The 19805-nt window shown below is 40.7% G+C and overlaps 1 protein-coding gene across 1 annotated transcript in view; it reads right to left on the bottom strand.

Moving 5' to 3' along the window:
• The window catches only part of nr5a2 (nuclear receptor subfamily 5, group A, member 2), a 55534-nt gene extending 35940 nt beyond the window's left edge, over window positions 1-19594 (bottom strand). Inside the window, exons 1-4 of the mRNA XM_049720701.2 lie at window positions 18997-19594; window positions 16501-16619; window positions 13665-13806; window positions 6652-7358 (exon numbers count right to left, since the gene is read on the bottom strand). Of these exons, the coding sequence (XP_049576658.1) occupies window positions 6652-7358; window positions 13665-13806; window positions 16501-16619; window positions 18997-19078 (1050 nt within the window). The 5' untranslated portion in view covers window positions 19079-19594. The remainder of the gene's footprint in view (window positions 1-6651; window positions 7359-13664; window positions 13807-16500; window positions 16620-18996) is intronic.
• Between the last annotated feature and the right edge of the window lie 211 nt (window positions 19595-19805).

Below are 19805 nucleotides of genomic sequence, written 5' to 3'. Positions count from 1 at the left end.
AATGCCAAAAATGGGGCTCAATTTCAAAACAGTCATAATTACAGACTTCCTGGCACATGGCTACAAAATAGTTTTTTAGGTTTTGGGCTGTTGCACATGTTTCCAAATTTTCACAGACCCAGGTGAAATGTAGAAGCGGGAATCCTCTGTTAAAATATTGTAGGGAGTGCTGTAGAGACGTTTTTTTCAAAACCATACAATTTTTTTTGGAGAATATCTGCCATTTTTCACATGTCCTGAGTGTTGTTGTTAGTCACTTAAATGTTGAACGGCGGCTGTGATTTACCGAAGTCAAATTCCTTGTTTGGCCCGCTCAAACATGGCGAATAAAAACTCTTAAATCTTGAATCTTGAAATTCTGTAAAGTATTTATTTGCATACCAGCTTTAATGTGCATGCAAAGTTTCATGAGTTTTTGGCCAGAGTCATACCCGCAAAAACTGCATCATCACTACAGAAACCGCATGCGACAAAATAAAAAGCTTTCAATAACTTTTAATCCTAAACATGTTTCATTGAAACAGTTTGTTAAAATATGATGTCCACGGACCCAATTTTGAACTTGTGTATCAAAATTTTTTTGCCAGGCCCAATATACGTGTAAAATATTGTGAAAAGGTTTTTGTTCATGTTTAGTTTCTTAAAAATGTGAATCTTTATCGAGAACAATAATGAGAATTTCTACAAGAACAATACGTAAGGTCTTTGCAGCGTTCACTGCTCGGGACCTAAATAAGTAAATGGACATTTTTCCGAGGTAGGTTTAGTCATTTAGCGGACCTCTGTATACTTTTAATCACTGGCTTTCATCTTTCATCAAAGCAACAAGTAGATGAGCAGACTTTGCTCATGCTAACCTCCTGTTGTGTCCTCTGGGAGGGACCAACCTAAATCTTTCCTTTTAACAAGTTCCAAGCTCTTCCTTCCGGCCCCCGGCGGTCCCCTGTGGTTGGACCTACGGGACCATTACAGTATTTGGGAAGCCTGTGTCTTAAAGCTAAGTCTACAACCATCAAGGGACCTGAGGAGGAAGTTCACTTTCGAGTTGTCCACACTTAGAAACATCTAAGACACTGTGGGCACTTAAAGCCCAGAGGACAACAGGTACAACAGATGGCTGCAATTGCCATCTTGCGTGCATATATGTGCTTCCTCTTCTGGGATACAGCATTCAGATTCCACCTGTAGCAAAAGTTAGGTTTGAGTACTGCGTCATCAAAACAAATCCTTAAATCCATTGACTCCTGTTTGTACCAGTGCTGACACAGCAAGGCTTGTTTTACAGTATTTATGAAATAGCTAACGTGATCTCCTTTCTGATGGTCTAGTATTTATGAATGAAGTGAGCCCCCAGCTTCCTATATGCAGTAAGTAGTTCAAACTCCTGTTCCTTCCCAGCGTGACTGATCAAAGAGATATTGTTACCACTAAAATAGCAGCAGCATCACGCATGGAGCTCTAGAACCTGCACTCAGGCAGTGATAAAGACAGAGCAGGGGGAGGAAGACGGGCGAGAGGACTAAAATTTTGAAATTCAAAGGAGATTTAGACAACTTTCCTCAGCTTGGTGTGAGGGTGTTCGTGTGTACTGGTGGGATACTGTACACAGGTGTTCATGTGTCTGTTGGGCTCGCGAGGGGCCCTGTCATCTATCACTGGACAAATACTAGGTTGTTGGAGAGGGTGGTGCAGGGGGGGGTTGTTGGACCGAATGGTGCTGCTCCTCAAATGAAATAATATATCTTTGAAAGCCTACGCCCCGCGCCCGTCCCAGCCGCCGTATATCAAGCACATGAGCGTCTGGTGGAGTCGCTCCAGGCCCATTAACCTTCCACCTGTCCCCCCCCCCACCCCCCTTTTTGACACCCCCCGTCTATCGAACTCCACCTACTGATCGTCTTTTCTCCCCCTTTGCTGTCCTTCACCACGCTCCCTCTCCTCCTCCTGCCCTTGGTCGCCGCCTCTCGCAGCCTTCTTGTTCATCTTTCCATTTAACCCCCTCCCCTGCTCCCTTCATCTTCCTCTCTTCCTCATTTCCCTCTTCCTCCCATCCAACCCTTTTCTGACAGTGCCTTTTCACAATTTCCTTTCCTCGCTCCTGCTCATCCATTTTTGCCACTTTTTTACCACCATACATATTTCTCCATACACCAGTCTTCTCCCTTCCTAAATTCACTTTGTCTGTCTTTCTCTTTTGTCCCCTCACATTACTGCTAAAATCTCGTATAATTTTCTGTCATCCTCACATCTTGTAACTCTTTCTCTCCTGCTCATGTTGCTTCTAGTTTTTTTTTTTTTTTAACACCATAGTGGCTACTCTAAAGTGAATGTGTTGGAGAGAGCGGGGTCTGTGTATCCTGAAGAATAATAATTCAAATGCAGTGGAGCAGGGCCACAGTTACAAATCTCCGCCAAATGCACATGGCCGCCAATCCCATCATTCTCGCAGTTTGTCAGGGCAGGGGTGTCGAGGGGGTAGCGGCTGGTATATTGTTGACCTCTGTGACAAGACTGACATTGCAGCATAAGGCTTTGAATCCGATTATATGTGTGTAGAATCAGATATCCCCAAAGTTCACATATACCAAAGCCTTTATAACTTATTAATTTCCATTTCACCTGAAATGTGTGTGTTTTCTTTCCTTGTTTTCACTATCTCTGCATTCCTTGTCTATTTGCATCCTCTCTCATCTCCCCTCTTTGTTTCACCTCTGTTCTCATTGCCTGTTCTCTCCTCTCCCTGGCCATCTGTTTATCCAATATGGCCGCCCCATCTCAGCTGGGACCTTTCCCAGGGAACCAGACTTCTAATACAGTTCCTCCTCAACTTAATGGGCCTCCTCTCTGCTTTTGCAATCCCTGGATCATGCAGACAAAAAAGAAAAGAAAAGAAAAGAGATATAGAAGAAGTGTCTGGATCCATCAAAAATAGTCCCTAAATGACTAAAACAAGCAGTGAAGTCACATTTGGAAATGTCACAGGTTGTCGTAACTCTTTCTTTTCTATCAAGTTAATAGATTCAATATACTGTATGAATAAAGTCACATTAGGATTTAATACCACGGATTCTGTGGCATGGTACTAAATTGGTAATGCCATCATTCGTTTGATATTTTTTTTAACCTAAGAGACAAGATAATTGAACTGCCAAGACCATTACAGCTGAATGCATGACAAGGAGATATTCTTCCGCGGAATCTGTAAAATGAATAAAGCAGATGTGAATATGATGACTGGATAATATCTATAAGATTTTTTTTTAATCTTTTTTTCTTTTTTAAAGTTTTCCAGTAATTACCTGCTGGCTAGCGTGTGTTGACTAGGCACACAAAAGTGCTTCTGGTCCCAAAATAAGAGATCTATCCGGTTTATTAAAAGGTGTGGAGAGGAAAAAAAGGGAGACAGCAGAAGTGTTGAAAAGAAAATTGAGTTCGTAAGGTTAGACGTAAACATATGAATCATCAATATCATCCATCTCCCTGCTAAATTCTCTATTCCATTGTGTTAGTTGTTTGCGTTGGAACAGCTATCCCAAAATGCTCGGAGAAGAGCGTAACGCTAGACCACCATGACACAGTCCTACAGTAACTGTGACAATTAACCAATAGTAATAAAATACTGAAACAAAAGTTGAAAAAATACTATTAATCAACTACAAATATATCTTCGTTAATCCATTCATCTACAGCATTGGCATTTAGGCAGAACAATTAAATGGTCTTCGCAAGATGCAAGATCATCATTAGTACGTGTTGATACTTTTTGTGGCATTTTTATTGGAGGTGCTGTGAAATGTTTCTTCTTTATGAAAATTGAGTGCCTTGGCTCAATAAAGCTTGAGAAACTGGGCTAGTGGTTGGTGTGTTAAATTTGTCCATCTTCATGTCTCCTTACCAGAAAAACAAGGCTCAGCGTGCCACTCTGGAAGAGGCCAGGACAGGGATCTTCAAAAGGTCCCGCTAATGGCTAAATGCGTCCAAGTCCCGTGGCAGAGGTAAACTTACGGAAACTAAATCTTTAAACACTTGTTTTGGCAGACATCTCGTACACACCCCCTGAGCTTGGCTCGATTACCAAAGAAATTCTTTTGTTCTTACCGTGCTAATAATAGTGAGCGCTCAATGTGCAAGTGTAGTCTGTGTTAGTGCGTCAAAGCGAGAGCACAAAAAGGAGAGAGCCCAGGAGATGAATGTATATATTTAGTTACCTAGAGCTTCACGCCGGCTACTCATGTGACAAACTTTTAATTCTACTCTGCTTCCTGTCTTTGTGCTTTCTAACCAATAACCAAACACCACAAGCAAAAGAGAACAGATAGATTCTATTGCACGTCAAATTCTGAATACACTTTATTTTTAATCAACACTAACTACTATAAATGATAACTTTTAATTAAATAACCGAAAAGGAACCACATTCACGTTCATCTAGTAAATGGGGAGAGCTAAGGTTATTTGAGTCTGTGATTTTTCTAATGCTGTAATTGAGCTGCAAACACCAGTAACAGAATTGGGTCATGAAACACACATGTAACAGTCACAATCAAATTAAAACGTTAATTCAAACATCCGTAAAACGTAGGAGGGAAACTATTGTCCAAAGTATTTGCCGTAAGAGGCCATCTCAAAACAATGGGCCATGAAACAGCAATAACAGTGCTCCATTCGTTGCGTTAATTGAGCCTCACCATCATTGACACTAAAATATGCTCAATTATGTATTAGTCAGTAAAAGCCTGTGCAATGTGTTGTAGGCATCCATATTATTTATAATTATTTAGATGGGCCTTTTGAAAAGTTGTTATTAGAGTAGCCCGCCATCAGCTAAATTATCATCACCTATCCCAAAATAAGATAGTTGAAGCGAGGCTGTCCGGGCAGAGAAGTGAGGGTGGGGGGTTGCTCAGGAAGAGTATTGTCCTCTATTGAACCCATGTCATTCTCTACTTTTGTAACAGGCACCTGGCTCATTTGCTATCAAGCTTCAGTAATACGGTGGTCATTAGGATAATAAAAAGACATTACATTCCACAGCTAATCAGGGTGCGACAGACACAAGTGGTTGTGCTAATTGAATTAGGATAAGTATATGGGAAATTGCGGTGCAAAATGATCATTCAAAATTAATGGACAAAGAGTAGACAATGATTAGCAGTAGCCGCACCCTGCATGGTTGTGTGTGTGTGTGTGTGTGTGTGTGCGTGTGTGTGTGTGTGTGACTGTAGTAGTGAGGATCTCAGCTGAATGCAAATGCAAATCCCAAAAAAATGTCAATAGCTGTGACACACAGTGTGCTAAATGTCAGCATGTGCTTTCAAGTGCTTTGTAATTGGCTCCCTTTCATATATTAAAAAAAAGAATTCATTACATGTATTATTTGCCATCTGAAAATAAAATTACTTTCAATATGTAGAGGTAATTTTATGACTGCCCTCGGCCTTTTAATAAGCACTTGAGCCTTTGGCAATGTGCTATGCCAGACAAAAGGTTGCGACAACAGAAGTATGTAAAAAGACATGAGACAGACTGATCAAACTGAAGACCATGCCGTTCAATATATTAACCTTCGATCAGGAAGAAAATAAAACCACGATGGTGCATGCACTTGAAATAATCCTTCGCGGGCGCTATGTCGAATCATGGCCTCTTAAAATATATACAAATGGTTTGTACCTTCGCTGACATTATGTCAACCAGATACGTATGGATACGTACATTTGGTCACAATTCCTGGAGCTCTTGTCAGATTTTCTGAAGCCCATTCTTGGAGAAATGTAAGAATGTGGGAAGAGGTGTGGTGCTAAGCTTGTTCATATGATTAGTATCATGATTTGTTTTTGATGTATGTCTGAGACAGCTACTGTTGTGATTAGGCTTACAAATCACAAAATAACTTTGATGAGATGATTTCGACCCTGTATGTGGCTGTCAACTGGAGGAGTCACCGTCAGAAATGTGGAAAAATGTGTAGTACAGTCAAATGATATTCCTTAAAATACAATTTACACCAATATGTCCATTAGGACAAAAAAAAGAAGTCTGTCATTGGATCTTGTCATTGACCCAAAATTCTAATATGTCGCCAATGTATACCAATCAATTGTCCAACGGTACAAAAGTAGTAGCTTTGTGGGGATCAGCCCTGGGACAAGAGCGCTACTACCGGGGATCAAGTCAGTCTTGATATGCTTTCAGATCACATTTGCCGTATTGTATCTCCTCTGACTCTTCAGTCAATATGCTAACCAGTGATACATCACACGGAGTGCGCACAGTCAGATCAGAGGAATCACTCATGGGCAGATAAATCAGCCAGACTACAACCCAATGAAAAAGGACCTGGAGTTATCGCAGCCCATAGCCAAAATGTGTCATGTTCGAGAAAAATACGAGTGGCTGCTGAATTGCTGATCAGTTATTAGGACAGTTTGCGTTCACAGTCCTGTGAAGATTGGTGCTGAAGCAGTGCATATGAGAGGCAGATTAAAGACATGTCTTACATCGAGTGATTGAATCAATGTCCATGGACTTTGTTTCTATTTTTGTAGATAGTGAATCATCTGTGTAATGAATGCAGACAATCGCATATTTGGACTCAACTATTACGAATGCAATATTTGAAAGAAATCTTGACACGCCATGCGCACCCACCTTGAGTTCACGAAAGAAGATGCTGCTGCGAGCCCACTCCACAATGGAGAAGAGCGTTTGGTCAGCCATCTTGCACATGAGACCGAAGGTGTTGAGCTTTTCGTGCTTTCCCCGGCTGGCCTGCTCCTGCTGCAAGTAGGCCAGGATCTTCGCTTGAATCTGAGGCTCGTCCGGTTCACACTTGAGCAGCTCTACGATCAGGTGGGGGAAACTGGGTGGCGAGCCCGACTGGTAGGCATCAACGTAGGCGTAGCCCATGATGGACTCAGGGGAGCTGGTGTATGGGTCTGGGTACTCAGACTTAATGGTGCGTGTGCCTTGGAAGTGTCCGTAGGCCGTTTGGTAGCCCTGCAAGCTGCTGGCATGCGGTGGCATTGCCATGCTGACGGGTGAAGTGACGAAAGGACTGCGGTCATAGTCTGTCGGGGGTAAGGCGGTGCCATGATGGTGGTGGTGATGGTGGTGACTGGCGTGGTGGCCAGCGTGATGGCTCAGCGGAAGGCCCTTGGAGGCAGCTGAGTGAATGTTCTGAATGGCTGATGAGATGGTGAGGTCGGTCGGGACAGCCTGCATCACCTGGCTCATGGCCTCGATTTTCAGGCCGTTAGCTCGGATCAGTGCTTTCTTCTGTTGCTTGAGGGCTCGGTCACGTTTGTACATTGGGCCGAATTTGTTGCGTCCTCCTCGCATACGATCTGCTCGCACAGCTGGAAAAGACATAATGACAAAGAGAAAGAAAGGTAAAAAGATTATTACTGCCATTCAATGAGTACCATGATAATAGGATTTGGTACAAAAAAAGAATATAGTGGAATTAGTATAAAACTAGCATATTTTGGAAACAAATTGTATCATTGTAACCATAACCCCCTGACCCATTTGGATCCCATTTTTAACCGCCAGTCACCACCATCACCCCCACCATCATGGCACCGCCTTACCCCCGACAGACTATGACCGCAGTCCTTTCGTTGTGGTTGTGAAAACAATGTCCAATTTGGTTGCAGATGAAAATGTGCAAATAGATGTGTGGAAATAAATCAATTTAAAAAAAAAATCCACTGTTAAATGGCGCAATAGAAATGAACTTAATAGTTGTAATGTCTATGTAGGACAAAGGTTTTCTGCTGTGATTACACTTGACATTGTTGACTTTTAAAGCCCACGGGTCTACCTGATAGTGAAGTTACTTATTCACCAAAGACACAAATCTCCCTGCATGGAAATACAAATGGAAAACAAAGCTAGCCACATAAAGAAATCTTTTTCAAAGGCCTTTGACTAATTAAGAATATTTAAAAGTTTGAAAACCGCCCTGGATAGACTAAACTACATGCTGACAATTTGCATGGAGGTTCTCCCCTATGCCCTATAATCTTCATGCAGGATCCCACGGCGAGGATCACATCGTGTGTGTGCTCTTGGTATGTCTAATGAATGAGACGGTTACACATTGGACTGCTACGGGGGCCATGTGTGATCTGTCTGACTGCTGCCATCGCAAAGCTGCTCTGCTGCCTCCCAGTTGGGGGGTGTGGGAGTTAATTATTCATATTTAATCACCCTTTACTCCGACCCCGTACAAAGAGCTAATAGATATCAGGGACGAAACAACAGAAGACCTCATTGCAATACCACAGCAATCGGCCATCTGTAGTATTTTATGCTTTTGGCCCCGCTTGCATTTTGATTCCTGGGATATCATGGTGACTTGGCCCTGGTCCACTACAGCTCATAATGTCTTAACACATTAGTAAAAGAACACTTGAGGACTGAGTAGTGGGTGTGGAGTACTGGAAAGGATGACACCCCCCCCCCCCCCCCACGTACCCCCTTTACATGCACTCCAAAGCTGCCTTGGGAGTGATTTTAATGACCTCCGTTAGAAAAGTGCCTGTCACTGATTTGAATGCTACGATCTAACGCACACACACGCACACACACACTCATGCAAGCACACACACACGCACACACGCACGCGCACACACGCACGTATGTCTTGATCACAAATATAGATTGGAGGATAAAGTCTTGACACCTCAAAGAGTTTGTAACGCATACGTAGTGCATTACTCAATGACATACAACAGCCTCACTGGAACTTAACACACACTGCCAGGGATCATCATGAACATTTATACTTGTAGAATCTTGACTATAAAATTACGGGGTTGTGAGAAATGTATCCATTTAATCATATGTGTGGGTCCATTTAAGAGTATTAACGACTTCTACACAATGTTGCAATTAATGAGCCAAGAAACCAATAGGTGCCCTAGCCCGAGACAAATGAGGCTCATAGTTTTTTTTTGTTTTTTTTTACAGGGACACATCCGGAAAATAAGGACAAGGTGTATTTCTGTGCTCACAAATACCCCTACACACACAAATAAACTCCCCAAAAAAAAAACACAGTTTAATTTTTTACATCCACAAACGCGTGCAGTACACAAACATATCTAGAGGCCTCTGTTCAGCGTCACAACTTTTTCTTATGTTCTTTTGTGTGTTTTGTACTTTTTTTAGATACTGCTTTTGTTTGTTTTCTTGGTTCCATTGTGTTTTAGTCATACAGTTACTACATGTTGTCTCTTGTATTTATTTTTAATACATATTTTTTAACATACTACATTCTTTTCTTGACACACATGGAGAAACATACACACCTTTCCATACACACGCACACATGATGCACACACATCGCTCAGTGCTTATGTCCTCTGATTTATGGTTGTTTAATATACAGGAATATTAAATGCACGCAGGTGAGGATCCCTGTCGGTCGGCAGCATATTAATGGTTCCTGCAGAGCCTTGCTGACACCCTGTTTGTCATGTCTGGGCCTCGGCCTCTGCTCCGGATGCACCCTAGCCTGTGCTCACACATGAATACCTATGATATCTACGTATAAGTAATGGGGTGGGTATCGTTTTACAGTACAGGTAGTAGGAGGCTGAATACAGACAAATCAACGGAGAGGTAGATGGATAAGAAACACTAAGTTAAATAGAAATATATTTTTTTTTAATATATATTTTTTAAAATACTACTTAGGGGACATTACCCACCAAAAAATTCTCATTAAAAATAGAAGGCAGTGAAAACGTTGGCCAAAATGATGGCCAAGATGATATTGTCTATGAAAACAAAGTATTGTTTTGTCTGTATAGACTGATGCTGCTCTTTTATTGGTGTAAATAAAGTTGTGGATGGTGAGGGTATGTTTAAATTTAATAGATGTAGGCCTACTGTAGAAGACCCTCTTCCGACTAGAAAGAAAGTAACAGGTCTTCAAGGTTAATTAGCTTCAATTATTACACTGCATCTTTTAGGCGATCCCCTCAGTGAAGGAGACATTAGGCAAGTCACTGAAGCATATAATCAAGGTATCTTCTAGAATATCCCCCCAGTGGGGGGGTGATACTCAGATGTAACATGCTTCATCAGCTCCAGTGTTAATGGGTTGAAGCCTTGCTGGAATCTTACCTTTTTTCTACCAATGGTTCAACTGGCTCATATGCCACAGTGTACAGCATATTGGCAGATCAGTGTGTGCATGTGGTTAAAAGAACCAGCTCATCTCCAATTTCAAATGCGTGGTAGGCATTTTTCTGAGCATTTTGTCATAAATAAATAAAAATAGAAAATAAAATAAAAATCAATCAATCAATCAGCACTTTGATTGCCTGTAATGTGAACAAACTCAAACTGCAAACATCTTGTCTGTGTTGTTTTTAACCCATCATTTTGAAGCAATTATGAGTCAGATGTGTTAGGCACTCCATTTTCTATTTACTGTTTTTCCTACCCTATAGTAAAATAGGGAGCATCTTAAAAATGATGGTCCTTTGATATAATTCAGTATGGTCCTTCTGTATTAATTAAGGGTTTCTAAAATTAATGAATTTTTTACAAGAACCACCGAACAAAAGGTGTGTCTCTTCGTACGGGGTAGAATGGTCTGCCAGCACCCTCAGCAACTCAAATTATTTGTGCCCAAAGACCATGGGCCTGATTTACTAAGATTCCAAACAGGTACTAAATTGCATGCTCACTCTGACAGATTTTGCGTGCTATTTATGGGTGTGTTGGGTGAAATCTATTGAGACTGCTGTCTTTTATTAAGCTCTTAAATGGCCGGTGCTAAACTGCATGAATACTCAGTCTAACAAATTGCATGCTGTTGGCCAAAGTTGTAAATATGGTCGATATTTAAAAGAGGGTTTTGCACTTAAGGTAACTGACGGTTTTTCAATCATATAAACTTTGGAGAAGCACAACAAGTGCAAAATGAAGTTTGAAGTGATGGAATTGGAAGTGTAATTGGAAGACAAAAAATATATTATTAATTTACACCAAAGAAATCTATTACTCCCATAATTTAAGCAACTGCACAAAAGCCAGTGGTAAGCTTGCTTCATTAAGACTATGTTAAAACTCCCAAGACCACTTCTCATTTGCGTGCTCATTTACACCTGCCTTTCAGACATAGAATGTAAAATCAGCCTTTGCAATTTGTCTGAAGTCTGATGAATCACATTGCATGTATGATTTCAACAGTTTGCAAATACACGTTCCAGAATGTGCAAAATGAACCGCAACTTAAATTAGTTTTCATGACTTGCAAACACAATCCTGGATGCCTAAAGTAAGTGGATCAATTTCCACCGCTGTTTGCTTAAGCAATCATCTTTGCGCCCATTTTTGCAACCAACCCTTCAGTAAATCAAACTTCATATCTTTTGTTTTTTGAGGGCCACCGTCGTTCCAAAGTACACAGTGAATGGATTGGAATAGAATATAATTCTATAATGCTGATCTTTTTAAAATTAATTAAGACTGGCATTCCTACTGTAGTACTAATAAAATGTTTTCTTCTTTTGAAATTTCACACACCTCCTAAAATTCCACACCGACACGAGGATAAACATTTTAACAATCTTGAATAATTTCCAAACTAGAAACAGCAGACTGTACTGACTGCTTGCAAATCAACCAACATTAGATAATCAAAATAAACTCTCACGCAGTTGGTTTCCACTCGTTTCACATTTTGCTCCAAGCTGCTCTGTCATGCCATGAAATAAGCGTGAATCCGAACGGGCTCCCTTTTATCATTACTGTCTTTCCAATTGCAGCTTCACGATCTCGCCTGTGGCCCTCTGAACACCTTTGGCCTTTTCATGAATACATGTATTTGATAAGGAGTTGTGCACGCGCGCGTGTGTGTGTGTGTGTGTGTGAGTGTGTGTGCGTGCGTGTGTGTGTGTGTGTGTGTGCATGCGTGTGTGTGCGTGTGGCAGGGGGTGTCAGCCTTCCTGTGAAGGAGGGCTTTAGTGGTTGTGGCAGGAGTCGTCCACTGGAGATCCTGGGCCTTGACAGAATGCTGGAGGGCCTGTCGTACCCCCGAGCTGAAAGTTACTGCCAACAAACCAAACACGGAAAACTGTGCGCCCACGTCAGCTGGAAAATGGCAGGATGGGACGTCGTGCCCAGCGGCCATTATGATTAAGAGCGATTAATTACTCCTCGCATGGAGGGAAGAAGGGAGAAACCTCCGGAAAGATTTTACTTCAGGAGTTTGTTAGTTTGCTTTTATACTTTATATATGCTTTCCTTATAGGACGGTTGACAAAATTTTTATTACACACTACTAGTTAAAACAGTGAACACAGTTTCTCATTCAATAGAACTAGAAACTGTGTCCAAACTTTTGACTGGTAGTGTATAAATACCAAGATTACAATAGAGAATAGCAATATTGGTTCTCTATTAAATAATTATGATCTTGTTTTATTATCATTGTAAAGTGACCTATAGGCCAACAGTTGCCCTAGAATTTGTGATTTCAGAATAAAACTAATTGATTTGAAATATTATCTTTGAAAAGGAAGATTATTTGCCCTGCCATGCTGTCACCATTCAACTTTAGCTATGTTTGAGCCGTCTTCGGAGCTCCGTTCAAATTAAACAAAGAGGCTTCAAACTGGCTGGCCAAAAGTATCATCATTACCATTCTCACGCTCATGCCAAGTTTGAGATTTTTTTTTAATTCCCTGTCTGGCAGGTATTAAGTGTCCAGCAGCTACCAGATACCCCCAAACTCCATCTGACCCCCATTTAAAATACTAATAAGCATTGCTAGTTTTCAACACACAGGAGGAAAAGAGAGGTGTTCCAGTAGTAAAAAAAAAAAAAAAAAAAACATGCAGACAATTTTATTGTCAAAGGAGGTATTCAACTGGTGTAATGTACTTTCGTGGATATCTCAATTTGGAATAAAAGCTATTCACACTCCAAATGATCATGGAATAATACATTTCAAGCCAAAGCATGAATGGCTTCTGCTACAAAGCATTCAACTGTGATTTCATGGAAAATGACGAATTTGTCATTTCACAAGAACGCTAAAAGTTTATAAAACACCTGTGTGGACGTCCAGAGGTAGTCAGCCTCCTACTTGAACTGCTCCATGCAATAATTTTTTCCTTCCACTTTCAGTGATTGCAAACAGGCATCGTATCTTGAAAACTATATGATGCTTAGCAAAGAATGTTGCCTGTTTTTGCCTTTTCACTTCTGCAGATGTGCACAACTTTTACTTTTCTTTTTATGGAGTGGGGGTTCTCATAAAACTCCCATAATGAGCAAAGTGAAGTACATAAATGTTTTTGTACAGTAAATAGATTACTGGTCATACAACAGGTCGGACTAACTATTGAAATATGTCTGAGTCTTTTATATCTTTTATGCTTGCTATGCACGTAAAAGCCGTCTACACTTGTATGCATATCATTTAGACAAGAAACTTTTTGAGCTCCCAAATATATATATATATATACATATTTATTTTATTTATTTTTTTTAGCTAAGTGAGCTTTTTAATAAAACACAAACGCACACATTTAGATGAAGCAGGCAAGATGCTGAATTACACGAGCAAAAGACCAGGAAAAACATTTTCTAGTCATGTTGGCATTTGAAATGTTGTAATTGCGAATGTATGGCTTTACCTTCCAGCTTCATGCCGACAGTGAGGCACTTTTGGAAGCGGCAGTACGGGCAGCGCTTCCTCTGGGTCTTGTCAATCTGGCAACTCTGGTTCTCAATACATGTGTAGCGCTTGTTGTTCTGGACCGTGCGCTTGAAGAAGCCCTGCGGAGGGAACCAATTAACATGTCAACCTGCCTGACCCCATCCATTTGATGGTAATGCACCCATTCACACGCACACTGCTTGAATGTACACACGCAGTTAATATAGAAAGAAGAAGTTATGGCGCTTGTTTTTAAATGAAATGTGCTGAGATGATTTTTTTTTTTAAATATAAATTAAAGTCTCAACTGACTCACACTAATATTGTACAAAGATCCACATACGACATCTTTGTGTATGAAGTTAGTACCTAAAAAATACTCAACTCATTTATGATAGCCTCCTTTAGACTTTTGACGGAAATCAACTTTCCACTTTAATAAATTTAAGCACACGAGAACACGCGCAAATCCAATACATTTACATAATTCCCAGTTCCGGGATAATAGAGTTCCTGACTGCAACACGGAATTAATTATTGGCAAAAGCAATGAAAATCAAATGGAGGAAGGATGGGAGCAGGTATAATGTATTCTAGATCCATAATCTTGGAGGACTGCATGCAGCATGAACCTGCTCTTTCCCTCCCAAATAAAATAAATTAATAGAGACGGCTGTCGTCAATATTTTACCAAACACGGATTTAATTAACAATCTGTATCGTTAAATAAAACATAAAGTTTGGTGAGTGCAAAAAATATCTACCAAACGTTATTAAACATGAAACCAAACATTTGGAAAGTCACTCAGTTTACCAGTAACTGCATGATGAATAAGTTTTAAAGTTTCTTTTAGTTTAATAGCGGTGTGGACATAAAAAGTACAAAATGAATCTATGCTATCCATCCCTCCCACCCCCCTCCCTCTCTCCCCCCTCCCTCCCTCTCTCCCTCCCTCATCCATCCATCCATCCATCCATCCATCCATCCATCCATCCATCCATCCATCCATCCATCCATCCATAGGGTTTACTGCACACAGCATTATTGTCGTCCACTCGCATGCAGCAAGTATTTGACACTCCTTTATTAGTCACACACCTGGAAATTCCAGTATACAGCAGCCAACCAAGGAGTTAGAAAACAACAGAGCTCTTTTCCTATTCCCAATAAAAGTGATTAAATTATATCAAATATAACTATATTAAAACTCCATTTGTAGGTAGCCTTCATATATCCAATCATTCAAGTCGAGACAGTTTTTAATCCATTTGAGTTTACTTTCAAAATGCTCACTTTGAAACATACTATACTTGAATTTAAATTGTGAATATTCTACACCTTGACCATGACCTTTTTACCGACTCCTTGCAGAGATCGAAATTTCAGGCACCTCTCGCCAATACCTCACCCTGAGTCTGTTTTCTCTTTACTCTTTGCACTTGAATGGCAAAGGAAAAGCCCTCAATGCATGTATGCACGTTTTTTTAAGGGGGGGGGGGGATGGGGGCTGACAGCAAACTAATACATCAGCTTGACAATTACGAGGCTGCCATTGACAATCAAGGTGGCCTCTTTATTGAGTGAATCAATGATTGGTTAGCGGTAAATATCAATATTATTAATGTTTCAACAAGGATAGACAGTGCCTCATTAAAACACCTCTTCATATGCAGCCTGGAGGCACACACAAGTACACGTACACACACACGCACACACATACACACAATTTGGAATAAAAAGGCGCGAGGGTGTGTTTGAGCCTGAGAAGCTGCACAGATGCCACTGACGTCTCTGCGAGCAAGTGCCTATACGATAGCATCTCAAGGTTACAATACGGAATTCAATCTATAACATCTGCTTTAAATAGTGACCACATAGGCAAAAAATGCAATATCACTGAATCAATACTGTATTAAAATACAGTACATACTCTATGTACTTCAAATTGTATTAATGCAGAGACAGTTGCCATGCTAATGCCTACATGAAGAGAGAACAGGAAATAGGACAAAAACCTGCTGATGGAGCTCAAAGTCAAAACAGTTTACTTTGCAGCCGCGTTTGTATGAGGAAGCCTTTTCCATTCAGACACTGTCGTTTGGCTCTTAATGAACTTGCGATGAGAGTTTCACACGTGCATAAGTATACAAAGGGAGTTATAATAACCACAACATACCTCACCGTTATGAGTCTAATAATACTCTCGTTTGTTTGACAGAGGTATTAACTTCACAGTATTGCATTGTCTTTGCAGTGTTGTAAAACTGTTCTCATCCCTTTTTACGTGTACTGGCCCCGTTTAACAAAACACGGGGCTCAAAATATTGCAAGCGGCTCTTGGATTGATGCAATGCAGTTCTACTTCACAGATAATTACACTCATAATAATAAGCACACTTTTAGCAATTATTATCGCTCCTATCGTGCCAATCAAAGCATTATTTTTGTAAAAACTGAATTTGTGATACAGCCTTTATATTGCATCTCATTATTGTGCAAGTGTACCTAATGTTGCGGCCTTGAGTTTTACTTTGTGTAGCTTGGTGTTTTGCAAAATTATGTGAGCATACCAGAATAAGAACCAATATTTCGCTCTTGTAGAATTTCACTTGCTTTTGTTAGCAAAAAATCCCCAAACGTGAGCAAAGTGCGTTTAACACCCTGGAAAAGGTTCAAAAGTCCTAAATTTAGGTTATGAAGCCGCGTCACGGATGTTAATACTCCCGACCCCCCGCCCCCACCCCACCACACACACGCGCACACACACGCGTGCACATACGCACACACACTAAGAGGAAAAATATTGTCCAACCTTGCAGCTTTCACAGGTGAGGAGTCCGTAGTGGTAGCCTGAAACCTTGTCTCCACACACGGGACACATCTCGTCCAGGTCTTCGTCATATGAGTAGTCCATCATTTTTAATTGTGGAACTGCAAGAGACACATGCGTACACAAAATAGACTGTCACAATGCTGAGTGTATTCAATTTGGAGCGTAACACGGCCCAAATAGGTGACGCTCCGTAAAGTTTTGCCTTGGGGACGTTTATTTTCAAGGGTAAACGGAAAAACGATGCACAGACGCTGTAAACGATCTCACTTAATTCCTGCACATTGGATTGCAAATCTGACGCCCCCCCAAAAAAAGAAGACGATGAAAGTGAGTCTCATAAATATGCAATACATCCACGTCGAGCTCGCTGGGGGACAGATATTAGCGTTAAGGAGTGAAAGAGAACATGTTGCCGCCCACAGACAAATGAAGACACAAGTGCGCGCGCACGCACATACGGACACGCACAAGTGCTCGTCACTGCAGGCCAGCACAGAAACAAGCACGATTATTCCCTCTCTAACGAAAACAAAGCTGAAGGTCTCTTTATTTATGTATTTTTTTATTTTTTGTATTTCACATTTTTGTTTTCTTGCGTGCATTCCGCATAATCGCAACGACAACCGCAATCCCAATCTTAATTTGAAGTTGTGTATTATTCGACAATATAGTATATTTATAAATTACTACCATTAAAACGTGCAGTTTATTTTATTTTTTACCTGGTTAATTATTCATTTCACTAATTACAAAGAGTTACCTTATTCAGATGAAAAAGAGGTCGATTTGCAAATATTACAGCCGGTATAAACGGGGGGGAAAAGCTTACTTTTCTCTATTTGTTCAGTTTTGTCTTCTTCGAGGCCTTCGTGCGAACAGTTTTGCCAGTCTTATATGATTTTTTGCAATTGGAATTATAATAATTTCCAAGGCAGTTGCATTCCTATATGCGGATCAGAGCAACAAGTTGCACTGTGCCGCTCGGTTATTTTACATCCAGAAAGAGTCAAATGGAATAATATTAAAAACTGTATGGGTTTGAAAATAAAGTAAAAAAATAAAATAAAATACACCGCGGGGCCTCTTCTCGTATGTGCAATATATTCACATATTTTTGTCCCATTAAAAGCACTTTCGGAAACACGTTCAAATTGTAGAGTTTAGAGAGACCTGTACGACGTTGAATTAATGAAAACTACAGAAAAACGTATAGCGAGTTGCGCTGTTTTGCACCAATTTTCACACATGGCAAAGACAATGAAAATGCGCATTTCTGAATCGCGAAAATAAACACAAAGTTACCTTTAATTTGTAAATATTTTCTTTTCCAATCGTTGGCTTTTTACTGAGGCAATATACTCACTACAACTTATCTGGCATTTGTAATCTCCAAATACTTCCAAGAAAAAGAAAAAAAAAAGTGTCCTGAGCTACCTTGTTTTATTGCGTGTGTAAAAGCAGATAGTAAGTGTTCTCCTAACAAGCCACTCTTTTAGTTGACTTGTCAGGGAGTCTTGGCTCTGTTATCAGCATCTCATAAACACGCGCAGCTAATTGATTGCCCGCTTAGACCGCCGCGTAATGACAAAAGTATTTCGAGGTGCAGTTTGAATTTTCTTTTGACAGGTGACGCAGTGACAAAAATGTTGCAACCTCGGTTTCTTTTTATTTTACTATACACGCCACAATTCAATCCGCACTGAAACCATTTGTAAAATGATCGAGTACCTTAAATCCAAAAATATTAAATGAATACAAGGTCACATTGCAGGGATTTAAAAAAAAAAAAACTATAACACGGCCAAACATGCAAAGACATTTAAAAACACAAAATGACTCACTGCAATATTGTTCATTTTTCACATATATCTGAAACTTTGGTAATGTTTCACAATGTCTCTTAGAATATTTAAATACCACCTTTTAAGCATAATTTTCCCGATATAAGATGAAGATAGAAATGAATTAGTGTAATCCATGCAAAGAGTTGATGCAAATAATATTACAAATTTAAACACTTTAAACTCGAGATTGATAAATAGCGAAGGAGGAAAACACTCCTGCCCCTCTCCCCACCCCTCACACGCGCACTCATACACATTAAATTACCGATCAGAATTAAGTCAAACGCGTCACTGGGTGCATACATTTATACACTCTATTTCGGCAGTTTGGAGAAGTTTTTACGCGCTCTGCGTCAGGACACGTCCAAATATAAGCGTGACTGTAAGTGATCAGTGGCGGGATCGCAAGCCACAAAATGCTCAAGTCAAAAAATACACTTTTACTTTTATTCCGACTCACAATCAGAGACCGCAATTTGCTACAGAATGCTCTGCAAACCGAAACATCTTTGATTAGTCTGACAGCCATGGAAACTATGAATATATAGTATCACGTCCGTCATTTAGTTCTACCTAATAAAACACGATTGGCACGTTTGTTGTCTAAAGTGAGAGGTGTGTCAACTCTTACCTTGCACGTTTCTTGGCATATGTCCCTGTTCCCCATACGATCGAGTGAGTCCCAGCGAGTCAGTCTCGACTTTGGGCAGCATGTCAGCGCCGCCGGCCTCAGCTCAGCGGGACACTCGTAAGCGAGTGACACTCTGATGGAATGGGCGCACTTTTTGTCAAAGTGGCCTGCGTCTTTCTCGAGCTATATCTGACGTTCTTCTGAATGTCTCGGACCAAACGGGAAATAATGTTGAATATTGTCCTTGACAAAAGGAGCGCAATTCTACATGTCAGAATATCATTTTGCCACCCAAACCCAAAAACAACAAACAAAAACGATACTGAGTCGCAGTTGCGCACTGAGCAAGGAATTGGGTCACCCAAACGCGCAAAACGTGGATTAAAACACGAAATAAGTTTTCTAGAATCGTCTCCAAATGTTTTGTTGGCGCGATAAACTATTAAAGTTAAAGTTAATAACTTAAAGCCTTGCGAAGAAAAGCTGCGCGCTCCCCTGTGCGTAAAACCAGACTCGGTGCGTCAAGCCGGACTGCCTGAGATGTGGAAACCTCTTTTCCTCCTCTTCCTCCTCCTCGTCCCGCTGTTTACTCCCCTCCCTCCAATCCTCGACTCATGCGGCCGTCTGACGTCATTGATCCCCGGTCCAATCAGACCAATGGACCGGGACACATCGCCTCGGGTTCGTCTCTCCAAAATCTCAGCTGTTAGAACCCGTTAATGGTGTACCTTAAAACTCGGCCTTAGTATCATGACTTGAAAGTGCACGAGCACATGCACGCGCAGACGGACATGAATAACTCCCTCACG

This window comes from Syngnathus scovelli, chromosome 10 (assembly GCF_024217435.2).
Source record: "Syngnathus scovelli strain Florida chromosome 10, RoL_Ssco_1.2, whole genome shotgun sequence".
NCBI classification, from domain to species: Eukaryota; Metazoa; Chordata; class Actinopteri; order Syngnathiformes; family Syngnathidae; genus Syngnathus; species Syngnathus scovelli.
This window is presented reverse-complemented; position numbering and strand designations above follow the sequence as displayed.